The sequence below is a fragment of the Labeo rohita genome, chromosome 13 (genome assembly GCF_022985175.1).
Source record: "Labeo rohita strain BAU-BD-2019 chromosome 13, IGBB_LRoh.1.0, whole genome shotgun sequence".
Classification (NCBI taxonomy): domain Eukaryota; kingdom Metazoa; phylum Chordata; class Actinopteri; order Cypriniformes; family Cyprinidae; genus Labeo; species Labeo rohita.
Window position 1 is genome coordinate 11,933,226 of NC_066881.1, and position 23,308 is coordinate 11,956,533.

General features: G+C 36.2%; 1 protein-coding gene across 1 annotated transcript in view; it reads right to left on the bottom strand.

The window, feature by feature from the left end:
- atrn (attractin) overlaps window positions 1–23,308 on the bottom strand; it is a 90,036-nt gene that overhangs the window by 32,502 nt on the left and 34,226 nt on the right. Inside the window, exons 12-24 of the mRNA XM_051125544.1 lie at window positions 19,612–19,832; window positions 16,434–16,555; window positions 16,172–16,310; window positions 14,623–14,804; window positions 14,271–14,490; window positions 13,312–13,497; window positions 12,830–13,078; window positions 10,261–10,398; window positions 10,069–10,162; window positions 9,837–9,889; window positions 9,486–9,580; window positions 6,936–7,014; window positions 6,663–6,820 (exon numbers count right to left, since the gene is read on the bottom strand). Coding sequence (XP_050981501.1) covers window positions 6,663–6,820; window positions 6,936–7,014; window positions 9,486–9,580; window positions 9,837–9,889; window positions 10,069–10,162; window positions 10,261–10,398; window positions 12,830–13,078; window positions 13,312–13,497; window positions 14,271–14,490; window positions 14,623–14,804; window positions 16,172–16,310; window positions 16,434–16,555; window positions 19,612–19,832 — 1,936 coding nt within the window. The remainder of the gene's footprint in view (window positions 1–6,662; window positions 6,821–6,935; window positions 7,015–9,485; window positions 9,581–9,836; window positions 9,890–10,068; window positions 10,163–10,260; window positions 10,399–12,829; window positions 13,079–13,311; window positions 13,498–14,270; window positions 14,491–14,622; window positions 14,805–16,171; window positions 16,311–16,433; window positions 16,556–19,611; window positions 19,833–23,308) is intronic.

Here is a 23,308-nt window from a genome sequence, read left to right on the forward strand (position 1 = left end):
TTTGTAAATGTTTCATTTATGTTACATGACATTTTTATTAAGTAATTCATGTGGTTACTGTTAAATGAATTATTAAAAAAAAATTTAAACATTATAAAATAGATTTCTTTTTTAATTATGTAAATATTTCATATCTAATTATTTTTTTAAAATATTTATTTAATTTAAAATATACACTTTTTTTGTAATCCAATTAGTTATTTAGTATTTTCTATTTATTTTTTTATACAGCTCTTTTCTAAACCGGGGTTCTTAATAGGGATGCACCAAAATTTTGTCCACCAAATATGGCGAAAATGCCATTTTTGGTTATTGGCCGAAAGAGAAAAACAGGCAAAAACAGAGCCGAAAATATATGGCGTGATGCACCGTGTAGTGATCAGTGTGCAGCTTACAATCTCCGTTGTAATATTCAAAAAATAATATACTAATATTTAATATTAATTAGAGCTGTCAGTCGATTACCAATGGTCTTTAAAATACTCTTTTATGTTCCACAAAATAAAGGTCTGAAACGACATGATGGTAAGTAAATGATGTCACAATTTTAATTTTTGGGGTTAACTATCCTTTTAATTTTTTTATTATTATTATTTTTTTTTTTTTTTTATTTATTTATTTATTTATTTATTTATTTTATGAAATGATACTCTAAATGAGAAACTAAATCTGCCAGCAGGTGGCGGTAAATGTTTTTATGAGTCATTCACTCATTCGATTCGATTCGTTCAAACGGCTGATTCATTCAGGAATGAAGTAAATGGCTCTCTTTATTAATGGGCATTTGAATCATTGATTCACATGATTCGTTTAAAATGTGGATTCATTCAGAAACTAAACACCACTGTGTTGGTCGGAGACACGCAACAATTCTGCTATGGCTTTAAAGGTAATATGTTCTCAAAAAAATTTAGCAAAAACACATAATATAGTGTTTAAAATATAACAACATCAACTTATTTACTGAACTGTTATATAAAATCACATTTAAGCTTGTGAGGGATCGGGACAAAAATCAGCACTCGTGTCATATTGCTCTTGCTGCCCATCTTATATCTTGTGAAATATATAAATATGAGACAAAACACATACAGGGGCATTTTTGGCACCAATATCTTGAATTTTAGGGCATAACTGCATTTATGGAGTAGTTGCCCTGCATCATATTTGTCAACTATATGAAATATAAGATGACGTACAGGCATGGGGGCGGGGCCATTGCGTTTACAGTGTTAAAATATTTGAATCGCATTATTTTTGTCATAACTAATTAAATCAACGCGTTAAACTGACAGCCGTAATAATAATATAATTTTTTTGTCCAATTTGAGTGTGTTGCAATCAATAAAAGTGTGGTTATTTTTTTAACTTTTTTTTAACTAGTCTTTTTTTTTATTCAGTATTATTAAAATTATTGAGTAAAATTGTTAAATTTTACAAAATTACTTTATAAATAACTATTACAAAACATTTTAAATTTTGTTTTTTGGCCAAGTGCATGCAGAATAGAGGGTATGCATGTGACGTCACCATCAGCTGGAGTGGCTGCGGCTCCGCCCACCGAGTTTCAACTGAATGCTGCGATAGAACACACAAAACACCTCTAAAACCAAAACGAGCTTTGTGATTGACTGTACAAAGAGTGTTGACAAGAAACCTGAGGTGTATTTTTATTGACTGCTGAAAGCAACTGAAAAGAGAAGCAAATTAATCGCTGCAATTCAAAGAAACAAATGGTCTCCAGGCAGCGAAACACCGATTTGCAGTTATCGTTTCATATTAATATGTTGAATTGTGCAGTAAAATCAAATTCTATATATTGTATTATAGTATATCGTATTGACAACTCATCAACTAAATATTTACCATTCTGCATAACTGGATTGTTAAAAAAAAAAAAAAAAAAAAAAAACTATATACGTTTTTCAGCTGGACGATATGACGATATATATATAACATTGATAAAAAAAAAAAAAAGTGATCACCGGGGTTTAGACCAACCTATTTTGTATTTACAAAATGAGTTGACTGGCAAATTTGCTTTATTTATTTTCCCCAGCATCAAAATCAGACATATAAAGTGTTATAAAACACGATTCGTGGCTGCATCAATATCCATTGACCACTGGATATTTATTAAGTTGTTAGGAACATTATATCAAGTTCAGCAACCTGTAGTTTAAACTGATTATCATTTGTTTTACTCGCGTTTTCGCATCTTCCCTATTAAATCCATTCACGCTGAAGGCATTCTGCCACTCAGTCCGACTGGGGGTGCGTGTCCCTGCGAGAAAATGACGTCAGTGCATGCCCTCTATTTTCATTTCAGTGCATCCCTAGTTCTCAGTTCTGGCCCTCGAGGTCCACTTTCCTGCAGAGTTCAGCTCTAACCTTGATCAAACTCACCTGACTGTAACTTTCTAGTGATCCCAGAGACCTTGATTAACTAGTTCAGGTGTGTTTGATTAGGGTTGGAGCTAAACTCTGCAGGAAAGTGGACCTCGAGGGCCAGAGATAGGAAACCTCAGTTCTAAACTTTTCTATGAACTCCCTAGCACTCCCTTATGGCCCCCTTTCTGTTTGAAAGCCCCCAGTATAGAGTGTAAAACACTGCAGTGTTGGAGTTAGTTCACAACAGGCAATATCATAACCTTCATATTGCTTCATTAGATATTCATACAGCACTTGTAACTTTCACACATTGTGTTTAGTGTCTAAAGGAGAAAAAAAAACTGAAAAGTGATGGCAAATGCTCCTCTGCATTTTCAGTTTTTTTTCCCCTAGCATTCCTTAGAATATATAAGACAAGTAGAGGAGATTTACATGTCGACATTTATACAGATGGTCAAGCTGTTATTAAAACCGGTCACACGTTCGCTACGTGCTGTACTTGTCCAATCAGTGTTATTAACCTTGTAAATATGCAAATGAGACCGTTAACCCAGGGTTTACAAACGTACAGCGTGAAATAAGAAGACCTGATTAGCCCGAATTAATTACTAACCCGGCGTGCGAAACATGAAACAAGCCCACAATTATGCTAACGTAGTGTTTAAAATGACCCTTTCATTTCATACTACTAAATTAGCAGCGCAACGACTGGAAAGAATTACATCATTCCTGTCGCTGTTTAGGGATGCAGTCTTAAACCCGTCTACCGTAAGGAGGGCAAAGTCTAGGGGACACCAGAGATGTCTCCACTTTAAAACACCGTCATTTTCTCTCCATCTTTTACCTGCTTTCAAACAAGCTCACTCTTCCCTCTCTATTCCTCCAGGCATTTCCAAAATAAGCACAGGATTTTTAGCAAGGGAGAGGGAGAGAACAGGGTAAAAGAGAGCATGCCAGACGTCCACAGCATGGAGGGTGAATTCACACAGAGCTCTCATTGAGCAGATGCTGTGCGCTGATACGGCCTCTCTCACACGCCACAACCTCCTCATGTTCAGATGCACAGTCTCAAAGACAAACGTTGCCTGACTCACAGCACTGATACCCACACACATTCAACGTAAAACAATAGCAATCTGACTTATCACTGTCATTCACACATGACAACCTGCGTCTCACATAGGCATTCAAGTGGTGTTTGTGACGTAAACACTATATATAGTTTGTTAGTCATGTTTTAAGGGATAATGGTGTGCCTTACCCAATCCAAACAAGAGAGAACGTTCTGGTACACCTGCCAAGGTAAGCTAACTAGTGTAAATGAAGTATGTTTTGTAACGTGTGATCTGTGGAGGAGGACTGAACCTGAGAAACAAATGTAATGCAATCATCACTGCACCACTGGGAAATGAAAAATCCAAATTTGGATTCTGAGTGACTTTTGGTGTCTCAAACACTCTTTACATTCTGCCCCCATCTGTCATTGTTTGCACAAACAGGCAGTCCCACCCCAAACTCGCGCCATTGGCTGAGGCAGAAGTTGACATGTCGCACTGCTCAAACAAACAAAGCAAAGTTTTGAAAGCGCAACACAGCCACGTGTTTACACACCTCGTAAAGTCGACCTATGAATATATGACTTGACACTGAACATCAAACTGGGCTAAAAAGAACGAGTCCGGTGTATTTTAAAGTGTGTCATTTTTTTAAGCAAAACCTGTCACAAATATGTCTAAACCTGGCTTTCCACTCTCTCCAACAAATGACACACCAGTCACTCATTTCCTCAGTTCATGTATATACAGAATTTTCAGATCTGACTTGAGCTTCGAGTGTGCTGAAATATGTAAACTTTTTCAGCTAGACTGTATGCAACCACTGACCAGATGTGATGGATTCTAATTAAAGCTATGACTAGGAGGTGACAATTACCAGCATATTTGCACTACAACACTAAATAATAATTCTATAAAATGGACGATTGCAAATTATGTCCAAAATAACTGGTTTATAATTATTATATAACCATTTATGTTGAATTTTATTTTTCCAGACCTAAAGGTGGTTATTTGTTCATTGTACATTCATTACTCATGGTCATTTTGTCATTTTACTATGGTGAAAAAGCGGCGGGTAACAGGCTGCTTCTAGTGGGGAAACTCGACAACATTGCGAATATCAAAAAGGCAGCTTTAGTTTATGTCACCCAAAAATTAACCCATTTATTAAGAATTAGAAGATAAATGAACTTTACTATCATGTGATTAACTATCTTCATGTAGACATGATTAACAGTAGAAATTTGTACGTGGTTACAAAAACGTAATGTTTTTAAACACTGCGGCTTAAAAACAAGTGATTTTAAACCACTGAAACGCAATCATCAGCAGTTCCCACAAATTCTTTGGTTTGTCAGCATCGTTGTGTATTCAAACCCCTAGATCAGGGTAAATATAACTTATTTTGCCTTCTGGGAAACATGTTAGTATCTTCTGTAGCTTCTGAAGAGCAGTACTAAATATAAAAATAAAAGTACTAAAATATTATATTTAGGGAAAATAAGAAAGTTGTACACATCTTCATTCTGTTCTAAAGTTTTCACCACCCGGCTCTTAATGCAACGTTTTTCCTTCTGAAGCATCAATAAGCGTTTAAATATTCTGTAATAGTTTCACATGAGTCCCTCAGCTGTCATCGGTGTGAAAAGATGGATCTCACAATCAAAATCAGTCATTGCTGGAAAGGGTTCAAATACACAATAATGTTGAACAACCAAAGAATTTGTGGGACCTGTTCTGAAGAACAGCAGGCAGGCAGTTTAACTGTTCAGAACAGACAAGGGACTCATGAACAACTATCACTAAACAAAAAAAAAACAGCTGTGGAACATTCAGGTAACAACACAGTATTAAGAATCAAGCGTATGTAACCTTTTGAATGGGGACATTTTAATAAATTTAACTATTATTTTATTCAGGTCAGTACTAAATAAAAAAATAACATGCATTTTGTATGATCCCTCTTATTTTGGTAAAATAATTAACATTTTGCAGATTCTGCGAGGTGTATTTAAACTTTTGACTTCAACTGTATTATTAATTTACACAGTGAATTTTTTTTTTTTTTAATTTAGGCTAATACTGTTTTTTTTAATATACTGTCACTGGTGAAAAGAATTATGAAATTTCTATGTATCAACATTTTTTATATTATAAAGACCTTATTTGAAGCAAAAATAACTATCATAATATATATTGTTACTGTTAAATAAAATAAGATTTTGCTTATAGTGACCTGTAAATGTTTTTGTGAGATTCAAGCAAATTCTGCTTTTAAATAACATTTGCACACAGAAACTCGACACATGAACGTTCCTACAATACTTTGTTTAGATTCACACGCATACACGCTTCCATTCCACTGGCCAAAAACTACACAGGCCGCACAGACTCTTTGACCACAGGCAAAAAGAAAACAAGAGGCAGAAACAGAAGGCTAGAATTGTGCCTCTTCTGAACTTTCTGATCTCTCTTATTCCTCTCAGGCTCTTCCCTCAGTCTCTCTCTCAAAGAGCCATGTGTTTCAACTTAACATTCCTTCTGACACTCTCAGTCTCAGCCTGCCATGTTTACAGAGCAGGTTTCGAGCGCTGCGTTCTTCTCCAGCCCAAACCCTCTCGCCGTTCTCCTCTAAACGCCTGACAACAGCCCCTCTGTCCTCCAGAGTTACCAAGGCGCGACCCTTCTCGCCCACATTCGCTCTCGGATCCGCACATACAAGCTCTGTTAGATGAAACGTGGCATCCAAAGGTCAGTTATAGAAAGGAAAGGCAAATGAGACAGACAATAAGGCGTTACCTGCGTGAAATTCACCTTTTCTCCATGAGCTGAGGACAGAACGTGCTCTAGAATAGTGGACGGACAATCAAAGCCAAACTCTGAGTTTCAGCGTCCTAGCACAGGAGGGTAAGTCAGATCACTTTCCAAAGCAAAGGAAGAGAGGAGGGGGAAAGGAAAAGAGGAGGAGAGGAGAAGAGGGAGGGAAAGGAAAGCTCTGCCAAATCATTTCCAGACCAGACAGAAAAGGCCAAAGATATATGAGAAAGAATAAAAGGACACGGCCTCTGTGAATTTACAGACGGAAGGAGAGGATAAGATAGCAAAACAAAACACAAACGCCCTCGCTGATGTTTAAATGGCACTCACACACACAAACGTGATATTTTTCTTCACGTGCGTCACCGGACTCAATAACGTGCGAATTTCTCTCACCTGGATTTTGACTGGCCAGGTGAAGTTGCTGACGTACACGTAGAAGGTAATGTTGGCATTGCTGCGGAAATCGAACTTCTCGTTGGAGAAGCTGTCTTTGAATTCCTTTATGTTGCTGCGGGAGACTATAGGGATTTCCTCACCAGCTTGAGTCCCAGCTGCTCAGAAAGGAAGAAATGCAGGGTTACAGGAAGGAAAAGAGATTCAGCAGTACTCACAGCGCATTTATGATGTGCTTAAAATACATGTTTAACACATGTCAGGGCTCCATACCTGTAAAGCTGGTTGCCCATGTGATGTTGAGGTTGAAGTTTTTTGAGGCATTGATAAACATGTCCAGGTCTCGATTTTGCTGCAAAAGTAATCCAAAAAACATTCAGACAAAAAAATCAAAAGATATGAAATAGTCAAAAAAATATATATATACACCCTCTAAAAAGTATTATTTAAGCCAAAATGTTTTCCACAAGCTATAAAAACTATAAAGCTGTACTGTTTATACCATGGCATATCAGCAGTACGATTTAAAGCAAGATCCACTCTCCAGACTGATGTTTAGCTATATTTATGCATCACATAAAATGTCTTCTATAAAACAGCAAATATAACTAAACTTTCATTCCAAAGTTTGCAGTCTGTACATTTTTATTGGTTTTGAAAGAATTCTTTTGTATGTTTATGTAAATCAAACAAGGAAACTACAGTGGAGATAAAATTAGAGAACAACCTATAATTTCATAAATTTCTTCTTAGTCCTATTTGAAGTTCTCCTAACAGGACTAGAATTTCCATTTTTAACCAGGTTTCAGAAAAACGTATAATGATATATTTATAATAAAAAAGCACAGATACCTCCAAGTTATTGGTGTTAATCTGGCACCTGGTGCTTATTTCCTTAATTGTAGGACAAATCCTATTCACCTGGCAGTATTCCTACAATTTTCACTGAGATTGTATGGTTGCGGGTGACTGAAACCTTGTGACAGGAGGTTGTCTAGATGAAGATTAAAGGGACGACCCTTTTAGCCACTGCAAGAGAAGTTGGACATTCTAAATGTGTGATTTCTTGAATATTGCAACTTACAATGACACTAATTCATTCAGTTCCCCTAAAAGGCCGGTCGTTCATGTAAGACAAATGCACAAGAACACGGAATAATGCAGAGACTCTCAATGGGGAACTGGTTCAACACCACAGCTGGAATTGCTTGCCAGTTCAGTGCTAAACAGGAAAAGTGGGACTGAAAGTGCACTCTGCAGTGACCAAGTGTCTCATCAGCAGAAAAAACCAAAAGGCTAAGCTCTCCTTTGCTGAGGAGCATGTTCTGTGAAGAGAAGAAAAATGCTCCAAAATCCACTTTAGTGATGAGAGCAATTTTAATTTATTTGGGTCTGATGGGAAACATTTTGTTTGGCATCAAACTAAGGAAAGACTGAAGCGCAAGTGCATAAAGAAGTCAGTGAAAGGTGGAGGAGAAAGTGCCATAATTTGAGGGATATTTTCTTCAGCAGGCATTAGGCCTCTTATACCGCTACATGGCAGGGCAGAAGAAAATGTTTATCAGAACCTCCTTTAGCAACATGCAGTTCCTTCCCTGCAAGCATCTCCCAATCAGCCTGCAATTTTCATGCAAGACAATGCCCCTGTCACACTGCAAAATGGGTAAAACTGTTCCTTGAAGCTAAAAACATTGAAGTAATGAAATGGCCAGGCCAGAGTCCAGATCTATACCCGATTAAAAATCTCTGGAAAATACTTGGCGACAAAGATATGGCTAAGAAACCCTCTATAGTTACTGAGCTATGGAAGAGAGTGGAAGAAGAGTGGACCAAGATCACATCAGCGCAGTGTGAGAAACTAGTGATGTCCTGTGGCTGCAGATGTGCAGAAGTCATTCAAAGCAAGGGCCTTTACACTTCCTACTAATTTCTGACAACTGTAACCCTCCAAAATTTTAGTTGTAATCTTCTTTCATGCTACAGTGGTTACTGTTCTCTAATTTTGATCACTGTGTTTTCCACAAAATAATGTTTTTTTGTTGAAATACCTTGGTTATTTGGTCAAACATGTTAGTTGAACAGTGGTATACCTACAGTATCACGCCGGAGTATAGTAATGCATATTTGGCGTGCTGTCCAGGGAAGGGCACCGAGCTCGGGAATGGCCCGAACCCAGAGAACCCCCCTAGGTGTAGTGAGAACTCGGAATGGGGAGATGGGGTGGTGGAGGGATGCTGATAAACCGTCAAAAGGATAGAGGGGTAAGTCAGCTGTATTTGAATCTTTAGCGTTGATTAACTTGAGTGGACTCCTGTTGTGTTCCTCCCTAACCTTGTTAATAAAACATCATATAATATTCCAGAAAAAAAAATCATATTTCCAGAAAATATTATTTCAGAAAAATTTAAGTATTTATAGATTTTTCTCTATTTTTGATCTCCACTGTATGTTACAAATCTTCAAAATTTCAATACAGACCTCACTGAAAGTAACACAAGGAGCAATCTATGGGAGTTAACACACTTCGTATTCAAATTGAATGTGTCTGCACTTAATTTCAACTTAATACATAATTGGTAAGCCCCCTCAATGCTGTATTGTTTCCTCTGTTCAACAGTGAAGTGCCGAACAAATTTATTTAAAAAAAAACGAAAAAAAAAAACTTTATGATAACAGTAACATCAGACGTCCAACTGCATGCCAATCAAATTAGCTTGCTGTTTAATCATATTAAGGTTTGTTGCGTTCGCAAATCTAATTGAACATGACTGTACATGAAAAAAAGTACATTTTGAACAGTGAAGTCTTTGCAGCATAACACACCTCATCTGGAGTTGCCACAAAGTTGATGGCGGTGTAATAGCGGTCGTCCTCCTGAGACAAACTGAAGGTAAACTGGTAATCTATCAGCAGAGTGTCTGTGCGTCAGAGATAAAGACATAGTTGTTTGTGTGAGAAAGAGGAAAAGGATAATATTGAAAAAGTATTACTCCGAGATGCTAAAAACTGGATATTTCCCAGATTGACTGACACACGCGCACGTTTGTGGTTTGTGGTTTGTGGTTTCTGTCTGATTTAGCCAGGTAAGGACAAAATGAGTAGTTCTGAAAATGACTAAATGACTCAAATAGCCACAATATGAACAGCCATCAGCCGCCGCACTGACATACTCACAATAACACGTTCCCTTCAGAGGGTTGCCCTGGTAACGGTTCTCTACCTCACACCTGAGAGACAGAACGAAACAAAAGCCGAGAGTGAAAATGAGTAGAATTATAAAGAACAGAGTTTGATATAGACAAGATAACGATAAGCTATCCGCCGTGCATTTGACAAATTACTTCTAATGGCAGAGTGGAGAAAACCTCAAGAGACCGAGGCAGATTGAGTGTGTGTGCGCACTTACAAATGGCAGCGGTCTCCTTTGATGCCCTTGGTGGTACAGAAGCATTTGCCATTGTTAGAGTTACACATGCTGGCATGGCCGTTGCACTTACAAGCTGCAAATGACCAACACACACACACACACAGTTACGACTCTATCAAACTGTCATCAAAAGTCAACTGTATTTTGGCATGGGCTTGTGTTTACACTTACACTGACAGCTGCCCCCATTTGTGGGATCGCCATAGTAACCGGAGATGCAGCTCTCGCACTGTTTGCCTGTGGTGAGGTCCTCGCATCTCTCACACACACTCTCATTGACACAAGAGCTGTGTCCGTTACACTGGCACGCTGCATGAGAGACGAACAAACAGAGCAATTTAAAGAACAAACTGAAACACTATCTAAAGTCAAACTGAGGGAAAACAGTAGCTACAAACAGAGCCAGAGCAATATATCTTTATAGGGGACATTGGATGCCCATTTTCCACAAGTTGATATGATCATGAAATATCTGCAAAATGCTTTTGTTAAAACTCCTCAATGGTCATGTAAAACCACACCTTTTTACCTGGTCAATAACAGCTCTGTTCATACTGACGCGTTTTGGTGTATGTCTCTTTAAATGACAATTTAATAAAAAGTTTTTTTGTGTGTATTCGGTAGTGTGTTACCATCAAAAACAAAACTAATCCACTGTGTCCTCAGTGGCTTTGATGTTGGAAGAAAATAAAGACTCTTATATTCACTTTTTCATCCAACTACGAATGTCTTGCTTCCGAGTCACTGTTGCATCAGATGATCAAGTGTGGAGAAAAAGATGGACACCTTACAGTTGGCTGAGGGCGGGAATACGCCAATAAGAGACGGTCTTCCAGTGGTTGTGGGCGGGGCCTGAACAGTATGATGTCATACTGCTCAGAAAATCAAAACGGCTTAATAATTGGGAGCATATAGTTTTTTTTTTTTTAAATTTATTAAAATACAGGAATGAATGGATTTGTATCATTGTAGGGTGGTTGTGTCCACACACTGCTAAGACACATTTATATGCAAACACCATGTAAAGTAAATTTTACATTTTAGTAAATATAAGAAGCTGCATATGACATGCTATTTAATGATTCAATATACATTGTGATGATTATGTTTTCTCTGAAATGTCTTTAAAAGGTTATTCAACATTCTCAAGAGTCAGTGTTTAATGATAGTTGTTCATGAGTCCCTTGTTTGCCCTGAACAGTTAAACTGCCTGCTGTTCTTTAGAAAATCTCAAGGTCCCACAAAATCATTGTTTTTTCAGCATTTTGTGTATTTGTACCCTTTCCAACAATGACTATGATTTCGAGATCCATCTTTTCACACTGAGGACAACTGCAAATGCAACTATTACAAAAGGTTCAAACACTCACTAATGTTTCAAAAGGAAACACAATGCATTAAGAGCTGGGGGGTGAAAACTTTTTGAATTTGAAGAAAAAAAAAATGTAAAAAAAAAAAAAAAAAAAGTCACTTATTTTGTCTTCTGGGAAACATGTAAGTATCTTCTGTAGATTCTGAAGGGCAGTACTAAATGAACAAAATATGATATTTAGGCAAAATAAGAAAAATGTACACATCTTCATTCTGTTCAAAAGTTTTCACCCCCAACCTCCATTATTCAGGTAACAACAGTATTAAAAATCAAGCGTATGTAAAATTTTGAACAGGGTAACTTTTATAAATTCAACTATTATTTTCTCTTGTGAACTATATGTAAACTTTTATGTGAAATATCTTATTCAGGTCAGTACTAAATAAAAAATAACATGCATTTTGTATGATCCCTCTTATTTTGGTAAAAAAAGTAACATTTTGCAGATTCTGCAAACTTACTTCTTACTATTTGTATACTATTTTAATACATACTGTTTTAATATATTTTAAAATGTATTTTAATCTGGCAATGGAATTTTTCCACTCTACAATGTCACGTTTCTTTAGAAATGATTCTAAAACTGATTTTCTGCTTAAGATACGTTTCATATTATTATCAATGTTAAAAACAGTTGTCACGTATAATACTTCTGTGGAAACACTGATATATTTTTCTGGATTCTTTAAATAGAATGATTATTAGCCAATAAAAAGCACAATAAGGCTTGTGTCCGATTAGGGATGTGTCCGAATCCAAACACCGTATTTGGAAAAGAAAATGACGTGTACTACGGAACCCCTAAATGGAGCAAATAAGAGATGGGAGGAAAAAATATATTTCATTGCTTTCTCTTGCAACTATATAGTTGGGTGATTATACCGTATATAAATTGTGGAAATCAGGGAGCCATTATTAATATGCTTTTGAATCGCTTTTGAATGCGTGCCCGCTTTTTACTTTCGAGATTCGCAAATCACACATACTCTGTGTATACTACGGAGCAGCAGTACATACCACACATTTTAGAAGATTAGATGTTTGTCAGTGGTGCTCAGGATCTGCAAATCATTCACCATCGTTCTATCAGTCATCTCTCCTTACTCTGTTTATGTGGTAAGTGAAAGTTTATGTACAGTAATGTAACAAGCTAGCAAGCAGCTAATTATGTCCTTATTAGTTTTCCATGCCTGTCCAAATACGGATTCACTATTCAGGGACATCCCTATTCACAATGATGCTTAATGTTATACATGCTTTAAGTGTCAAAGAGAAATTGTGATATCCAGTTCAGTTTAGCATCACTATATTCAATCATACTTTTATACATTTCATAAACTCAACCAATATAAGTCACATGAGTTTTACCTGGGCACTGGATGAAGGACCAGTTGTAGTTGCCCTCTAGTGGGCACAAGCTCACGTTCAGCATCGGCTGAGGGGCAGGAATGAGGGAGGGGCCTGAAGAGGAAGGGGCGTGGAATAGTGTTTGGATTGGACCGCGGTAAGAGCCCTCTATACACTGGCCCCGTCCTGTATTGCTGGGATCAGTGCACCACCCACAGCCAGGCTGCTCCAAACAGTGACCACAGGTCTTGTAACCAGAACAATTCTCCGCTACAATAAAAACACACCCAGTCATCCAAGGGGTCATGCAGTGCAATCACCTCACACTGAACCCTTGACAGTAAAGTTATTATTAGCATATTAATCTGAATTGTTTTTATGATTGCCATGTCCATTTCAAGTCATTAAACATAAGACGTGCTAATGTACAATCTTTGATTTACAAAGAGAAAACCAGACATAGTCTGGCAGGCATGAATCCGCTAAATGAGAGGCAGACGTACGTGGGCAGCTGTTCATGGTGTACCACTCCATGCACTGGCCGTAGGGGAAGGATGCCACATAAGCATTAGAGTCCACGCACTGCCTCATGTTACTGCACCACATGCACTCAGAGCTCCCGCTGGTGCACTCACTACAGGAAGAGCGCAGGGCACAGGGCGTCCGACACTGCTTCACACTGTGGTTCGCTGCAGGAACAGAGAGAGTTCGAGAGAGAGGGAGAATGAAAAAAGGCACAAGAGGGAGAGAAAACTGAATAAAAGAGGTCCTTTATAGATTACACATATCAATAAACAACAGAAAACATGGTTCAACTTATTTTTTTTAAACAAGGGGTAATAACAGTTTTTTAAAGGATTAATACGAATATAATATAATATAATATAGAAAATATAAAAAAAACATACACAATTATAATGAAATGTAAAATATAATAGTGACAGGTTTTTAAATAACTGATAACAAGTTGCAAAAAAAGAAAAAAAAAATCTAATCTAACATATATACCAGGAAATATATTATATTAGATTTTATTCTATATATTTTCCCTTTTTAAATTATCTTTTATCTTATTAAATATTGCCTACTGGTATCAGTTATTAAAAAATGGTCATTCTATTTTATATTATTATTATTATCATCATTATTATTATTATTACTACTATTGTTTTGTGCACTTTTTTGTTTTAAAAAAGTATTTATAAAATATCAAAACCATAATAAAATAACTTAAAAAAGGAAAAATATATCAAACATAAAAAATGAAAAACTAACATATAATACTCATTTTTTAAAAACAGGAAATTATATAAATTATTGAAAACATAATTAAATAAAATATAACTTAAAAACAGGAATTTATGTAATAATCTAACCTAACCTAACACCGAATAAAATATGTTTTTAAAAGGGAAAAATAAGCACTAGCTTAATGTTTTGTGTGTATGTGCATCTTTCTCACTTGGTCTTTCACACAGACTCCCGTTCACAGAATTGACACAGGTCGCCGCCTTCAGTCCGTTAAAAGTGGGCTCAGCCAGGTACCCACAAAAACCAGCGTCGCTAGGCTCGCCCGGCAACCACTGCAGCGTGGAGTTGGTGAAGGGAGACATGTCCTCCCAGCACCAGTACGAGACATTGATCTTCCTCAGACCCACCCACGGAGTGATGACGGCTTTTGACTGCAGCACACAGGACAATTCATTTTCAATTCACTTTAATATGTGAAGAGCTTCACAAAGAAGAGTGCCTTACAACCCCCAAGTGACGATGCCATGAAGAACAAAGACTGTGAAAGTGTGTCACAAACTCACTTGCAACGATCTGTTATGCATCTCTTTGAGGACGAACTGGACTTTCTTCTGTGTGGTAAGGGATGCCAGCACTGCCTGGTGACTGCGACATGCCAGTTTAGCATTGTCATATGAGTCCTTGGCTGTGATCAGCTTTAGACACGAGTTCCCCACCAGGTGCCAACTCTCCCCACAGATATTTCCTAAAACACAAGCATTAGGGATCCAGATTAACATATGAGAAACATGGCAATAGTGATATCAACTTTTAATGATGGATGTGATATTATCATTATTACCATGGTAATAAGATTTTAAATTAACAAAATAATACATAATTTAGAAATAATTAAAAAAAACGGCAGTGATATAATCCCACCATAATTTGCCAATAATTGATTTTACTCTGTATTATACTTTGTTGTTCTGCTAATGTTTTTGCAATATAATATAATATAATATAATATAATATAATATAATACAATATTTTAAAAACTATAAAATATAATATTTTAATAATAATAATAATAATAATAACAACAACAACAACAACAAGTGATATTATACCACCATACTGTGCTATATAATATAATATATAATAGTAATATAATATAATAGAGTACAACAGAATACAATAGAATACAACATAATGATTTTTTTTTAAATATTTAAAATAGAATATAAACTATAACAACAGAATTACAATAACATTTAGTAATATTAATAGTGATATTATCTCATCACACTGTGCTATAATATACAATGCATTTTTAAGAGAAAATACTATAAAAATTTTTTAAATCTAATATAAAATATAACAATACAATACAATATATGATATAATATAATACAATATAATATAATATAATGAATATAATATAACAAAAATACAATTCAATATAATAATGACTTTTTAAAACAATAAATTACATAAAATATGTAAAATACAATATATTTAAATAATAATAATAATAATAATAATAATAATAATAAGTACCATACTGTGCTGTATAATATAATATAATATAATATAATATAATATAATATAATATAATATAATATAATATATAGTAGTAATTTTATAAAACAGTAAATTATATGAAACATTTAAAATAGAATATAAAATATAACAGAATTATAACAACATATACTAAGAATATTAAAAGTGATATTGTCTCACCATATTGTGCAATACAATAATATAATATAATATATACTATACTATAATATAATATAAAAAAGATCTTTAAAATAAATTAAACAATAATAAAAGTGATAATTTTGTTATTAGTATTATTTATGGTGGCCTTCAATAAAAACAACTAATAAATAATTAAATTAAAAACATAATAATACAACAACAATAATAGTGATATTATGACAATAATAATTTATTTTGAGCTATTTTATTCTATACTTTTATTCATAATTTGTTGTTCTGCAATTGTTTTTGCATAGGACTATGGCTAACACATTATTTACACATGACTGTGCTCTTGAACTTCCAAGACCTTCCTATATGATTTGAAGGTCAAAGGTCCAGTTAAATCACATTGTTTGTGTCTATTACCAGGGAGGGTAGTGCACTCTTGATTTCTCGTCTCCCACTGGCAGTTCTGATCTGTGGCACAACTTTTACAGCTGGTCTTCTTGCTACACACAAAGGATGGGTTATCCTTTGGACACACCTCATACTCCATTATCCCACCCTGCAGACCGGCAGCAAATTCGACACGTCAGAGCAAAGTCCCAGTATTACAAATTCATAAACTGAAATGTGTTCTTCCACACACTTTTCTGTAAGTCACGGCATATTAAATGTTGAGTCTTACCGGAGAACTGGTGCAGTTACTATGACCAGACACACAGGCCGCAGCGCACCACTGGCAGCTGTTAGTGTTTGCTGTACAGCTGTAGCAGTCTGAATATTGGTCACACTTTTCACCATCTGCATCTGGAAAGCACACACATACATTACTGCATACAACGCCTATGGCGGTAACTGTGGATTCAGTGAAGCCATACTCTGGAACAAAAGTTAAACATACAAAAAAAATCTGTTGTAAGCAACTGCATCTGACAGATCATTAAAATTAACATCTATTCAGACAGGACTAGTTCTTCCTAGTTCTTCATGTTTGGCAGAAGTACAGGTTGATTTGGATTAGAATTAAAGACTAGTTCAGTCCTGAATTAAAATTTCATGATCATTTACTCATCCCATGTCATACAAGATGTTCATGTTTTTCTTACTTCAGTTGAAAAGAAATTAAGGATTTTGAGGAAATCATTCCAGGATTTTTCTCCATATAGTGGACTTTGATGGGGATCAATGGTTTGAAGGTCCAAATTGCAGTTTCAATGCAACTTTAAAGGGCTCTACATGAACCCAGACGAAGAATAAGGGTCTTATCTAATGAAACAAAAAATGTATATACTTTTCAACCACGTTGGAAAGGTCAAATGTAAATAGGTCTTCATCTGTGTACTTTGATTCAAAAAGAAAAAAACTCGAAAAATCGCCAGATATCGTTTTTTTTACCTTTTTTTCTAAAGGGTGTTTGACTTACTTTCCTGACTTTTCCTTTGATGTGTAAACACTAGGTTGGTACTTCACGCATGACCTTTCCACTTGATTATGTAATGCATAAAGTCGAGCTAGTGCAAGAAGAGCATTTGTGGTTAAAAAGTATTTAAAAGTACATTTTTATTTATTTTAGAAAGTGACTAATATTTTTGCTAAATAAGACCCTTATTTCTCGTCTGGTTCGTGTGGAGCCCTTTGAAACTGCAATTTGTATCTACAACCCATTGATCCCCATTGAAGTCCACTATATGGAGAAAAATCCTGAAATTTGTTTTGAAATGAATAAAGAAAGACACAAACATCTTGGATGTCATGGAGGTGAGCAAATTATCAGGAAATTGTTCATTTTCAAAGAAATCTAATCCTGGTAAATAATACTTGTGTTTGTGGATACTGCATTTACACATCACTTCTTTTGCCGAATAACTAAAGCTAACATTCTCCTTGACTGCAAATCTTTTTACTGCTTGGTACACCATCACGGATTTAGACCTTTTTGCCAATTTTCTGGATATAATAACACTTGGGGGTATAAACGCTGCCTGCTGGTATCCCATAAGACATAAAAAACTTCAAATCAATAAGGACAGCCAGCAGCCCATTAAACCCTTTTAAGTTAAGAAAACTCTCAGTGATAATTCATAATTCTTAGTGATAAATTCATAACTATAACAAAGTTTTCACAGCATAAGATTAGCTGCATAGGGCTACATTTACTTGATCAAAGTACAAGTACGTGATCAAAGATATTTGATTTTTTTTTTTGCAAATCCAGGTAATTTACCATAGAAATTATGGTATATAGCACCAGCTGTGGTCCGATCTCTTTAAAACTTTCCATGCTTGTTTAGAATCACCTGTCGCATGTGCTCAGCAGGTTTCATTAAGTTGAATTTTCCTTTAGGCTTTAAGAGGATTTTGGGTAAGTTTGGACAAGCCCCTTTTCCAAACCAGCCTGTTATAGTTTCCCAAAGGGTAAATTTCAACATTTTTTTGATAATTATTGGCCTAGAGAGTCCAGAGAATTGTACTGCAGTGTTTTTTTCCAGACTGAGCAAAAAACCTAGGACTAGTTTGCAAAGCAGTGGTTCTAGAGGCAAAGTTGTCTGGAATGAGGAGTTCTATCGTATGATATGAATATCATGCGTATGTGCGAAATCGTTTACACCTGTGAAAAATGCAATATGGCCTCCCCAGTCGCTGATTTCTTTCAAAAATTCTAACGGCCTTTGGGGCCGTGTGCCAAACAGGCCCACCGAGTTTCCTTCCAATCGGCCTCCGTTTGTCTTGTCTAACAGGTGCTCAAACTTCATTGGCCGATGGCAGCCATGTTATTTTTTAGATATGCAAATGTCCTCGTGGACACTTGTGGCACTTCGGACCAACACTGTGTACACCGATTTTCATGTTGATAGGACAAATTTTTGCGCAATTACAGCCATTTTTATGGCGCTTCCAAACTCCGCAATTTTTTCCTGTGACCTCAGACTGAGCTCTTACATAAGTGTTCTGAGTTTGGCGGAGATATCTCATTTTGTTCAGGAGTTATAGGCATTTTACTAAAAGTGGCCCTGACTCTTTTGAACGTTTTAGCGGCCCTTTGAGATGGCGAGTCGAAACTTCTTTTTTATAATTATTGATATTCACTCTCAAGAGAATCTTTCTGCACTGGTCTGGTTCAAATTGGGTGAAAAGTCTAGTTGGCAAAAGCAGATTTTTATAAAACATGCAAAATACCCACAAACTTCGCCAGGCTCATGATCGAATCTGAGGAATGCGTTTTGTCCGACGACTGACGATTTAGGAGTTTTGAGCAATTTCATACTTTTAATCATTGTAGTGTCCCCGTCAGGCCGATTGGGGCGAGTCTTGGTCATGTCATAGGCGGTGTGAGTACTAACATCCCTCCAAGTTTCAAGTCTCTACGACTTAAGGTTTGATCTGCATGATCAGTTTTATGTGGAGATCACTGATCTGTGACCATTCTAACAATTACAATAGGGTTTCAGTGCTACACGCTTAAACCCCTAAATACTGTGATATATTACATTTAAAATAACCCATGTTTTCTAATTTACCATGGATGGCAAAGCTCCATCCTGAAATATATGTCATTCAGCCTGACCAATCAGTGCCAGTGTGAATGCTAAGTTGAACAGGATCAAATGTATAGTTTTCTGGACCAAATGAACCAAATGAACTGAACACTCCCCAAATAAACTTTTTTTGCGTTTAAGCGCAAGCCATTAGATCAAAACATTTTAAGGATCTCACATAAATTCAGGTAAAATCCAGACAATATCCTATCTGTATTTCCACGCAAAATGACAGACGTCCTATTCTAATAATTATAAAACTAGTCCTGTCTGAACAGTTCTTAAGAGACACAGGAAGCAGACGTCCTCTTTGTTCCAGTCACTTACACCCTCTGGGACTGCAGGTGTTTCTCAAGCCCTCTGTGTCATGGGGTGCCACTGCGTCCCAGGACATACAGGTGGAGGTAGTAGAGTTCCACACACACTTCACGCCGGGAACAGCCGTCACACACTCCAGCTGCTCGGAGAACGCAGCGCAGCTCGCAGGGGTGAACCTCAGCACATCGCTGAGCATCAGGCTGTTAAAGCCTCCATACACGTACATCACCCTGACACACACGTACAAAAAGAGACAGAGATTAACCTCAAGCATCTCAAAAGGAATGAGAGAGGACAGCGCGAGATGGGAGGGGAGCGGTATGAAGGGTGAGGAACAAGAGGGCAGTGCGAATGAAGAAGAACATGAAAAGGAAGTTGGGAGGAGTGATGAATAAAGCGCATGAGACCGACAAGTCAAACAGCAAAAGCAGTGTTGTGCCACAACTCCCCACAGCGGGGTCACTCGGTGGTCATATTGGTGCTGACAATGACGCTGGGAATTATGGGTAAGAATACAGATCACAGTGCACTCACATCAAAACCTCTTCTAGAAATTTTTCTATGAGACTGTGTGGATAAGTGTGGTTAGAAGACTTGTGTTTGTTAAGCTGGCAATTTGAAACACTAATAAAGAGACATGTTATTTATGGATAATGATTCTGCTTTATGACTTCATTTGACTAATCCGTACGGAAGGAGATTACAGGCCGATTTAAATATAGACTTCATATTTACTGCGACACCATTTAAACATCACAGAAAAAGAAACACTTTTAAAAAGGAACATTTAGGACTCAATACAACTTAAGCGTCAGTGGCATGCTGTCAATTATCTGAGGAAAGCATTTTGACTCTGTAATAAAGCAAACAGCCTGTTTACAGTTTGTATGGCAAGTTTACCAGAGTGTTTAAAAGCAAAAAAACATGATGCTATTATTTTGTTAAATCATCTTCATGAATTATTCAGTGCAAATGATTAGATGTAGGTATCTAAATGCAACCTGGCTATGTCTCTTCCTGGTGTTTTTGCATGAAACATGGATTCCCATAATACAGCGTAGGATTACATAGTCATGATATGAATTTATCATATCAAATGATATGATAAATTATATAAATTTAATCACATCAAAGACTGATACAGAAGAGAAGAAATTGTTGAATAAAGTCATCATTTTAGTTTTCTTTGTGTACAAAAATCTTCATAACATTACAGTTGAACCACTGATGGACTATTTTAACCATGTCCTTACTACCTATCTGGGCCTTGGACATGGTAATGCAGGGTCAGAAAGCTGTCAGATTTCATCAAAAATATTTTAATCTGTGTTCTGAAGATGAACGAAGCTCAGCTACAGATTTGGAACAACATGAGGGTGAGTAATTAATGACAGAATTAAAATTTTTAGGTGAACTATTCTTTTAATGTATATTAATGCCACAGTGTTTCATGAAAGTGCATTATTATAAACATTTTCAGTTGTTTTTAGAAATTGAGGGATGTGTCAGATTTATTAACTGTGGTATTCAACAGCACGCCACAAATGTCAGTGGAGTTTAAAGTTACACTACCATTCGAAAGTTTGGAGCGAGTTTTTTTTTTTTTTTTTTTTAAGCCTGCATTTATTTAATCATTAATCATCAAAATATTATTACAATTTAAAATAGCTGTTTTCCATTTGAAGATATATAAAGGTAATTTATTCTTGTGATGTTAATGTAAATAAATGTAATTAAACTATTATAATTTTTTTCAAAATTCTTCAAAGAATAGAAAATCCAAAAGAAAAGCTTTTATTTGAAACAGAAATCTTATTATTACTCCCAAACTTTTGAATGGTAGTGTATACAAACCTAACAATATCATTAAAACAGTGTACATTATGGGCCGCTTGCATAAACACAGCCACTATATTAAAACTGTGTCTTAAGAACTAGTTTGACCAACTAGCAGTTAACCAGTTAAGACGTAAATAGTCATACTTTTCAAATTCAAATTAGAGTAAATCTACCATTTTGTATATTTGGATATTTTAGCATACCAAGCACATAGAGCTGGCCGATATGGCAAAAATGATTATCATAATAATTTTTTTATATCAGTTAACATTGATAATTAATCACGATAAATTAAACATTTTTATTTCTTTCAAGTTTAAAGGCAGATGTTTTGTTCCAAAGTGAAAGTTGTAGAAACCAGACGGTTAATTGTGATAAACTACTCTTTATGGTAAGTACAAGACAAACACTCCACGTTTTTGAATGCTTAACACTTTAGCAGTCGTTTCCCTTAACAAAATAAATATCTTAAAGTGCTCCTATTATGCATTTTCAAATATGACCTTTCATGCAGTGTGTCATGTAGCTGTATGTGAACATAAAATATCTGCAAAGTTGTGAAGTCAACAGTGCACGACAAATAAAGTTATTGTCTATCAAAAAAAAAAAAAAAAAAAAAAAAAGAAGAGTCGGCTCACAATTGCCTGAACGAGTTGTCAGGAATTCGAATCTTATTCAGTTATGGCTGCACGTCACGAAGTAACACATTTGCATAACGTCCGCCCACTTTTTACGTTGTGAACAACTTGCCCCAACAACATGTACTTGTCACAAGCACTGGAAAAGTTCCATGAAGTTTACTCACGTTGAGAAGACGCTGTATCCTACGCTGTGAGAGTAAATTTGTTTTATATTCACTTCCAAAAGATGAATCTACAAAGAATCAGTGGTTAACATTCATTTTTTCAACAACACCTCAGCAGTAAAATTCCAATCTTGTGTTGTGTTCCCACCATTTTACTGACGACTGCTTTTCCAATCTCGGGAGCGCAACGCAGGATTCACCAAACGTTTGCTCTTAAAAGATAGATCAGTGCACAGTTTATTTGGACTGGCTTGCTCTTTTGAACCTCTACCTGTGAGTATGATTAATAACTGATGATTGTATTTTCTAGCGATCGTTCAAAATACGTAGTTGTGTATGTTATGTTGTGTAGCCACCCCCGCACGTCTTACTAACCAGCTAACTCACGCTTCTGTAGCTCTGTTGTTCAGCTGTGGGCCCACTGTAGTCTAAAAATTTGTGATTGATGCAGCCTGACTGTCTGTCTGTCTCATTAGTTGGAGTAATGATAAAGGATGGCGCACGACTTTACACAGTGTAATGCATTATACAATGTTGAAATTTACAAGACAGAGGTGTGCCCGGTTCGCTTACATAAGCAAATTGCAAACACTTTCCATGGTAGTCCGCGCTAACTTGTCGATCAGCCACTTCAACCGTTTCATCGTAAGACTCCGGCCTGAATTGGTATGGTAAAATCGATGCCACCTTTTCTATGTATTGACAAGTATCCAGGGCTGTCATTCAGTTATGGCAATAGACGTTTTGTTTTCGACAAGCGCTGTACGTGGTAAACCAATCATAAAGGACTGCGCCATCTGACCAATCACAGAAGTGAGGGCTCACGGAAAGGAGGGGTTTAGAAAGACTGATTCTTTGAACTGCTTCGCATGAGTTGTTTACAAATCATTTAGAAATGAGGTAAAATTAAATCTATTTTTGGAGAAAACTACAGTGTTTTTTGACCTTGCATACATGTAAACCCGTTTTAGGAGACTCATAAAACAATATTAGCAACCTTTAAAATGGCATAATAGGAGCACATTAAAATAAAAAATAATTTCTTAGTTCTGCATGTTCTAA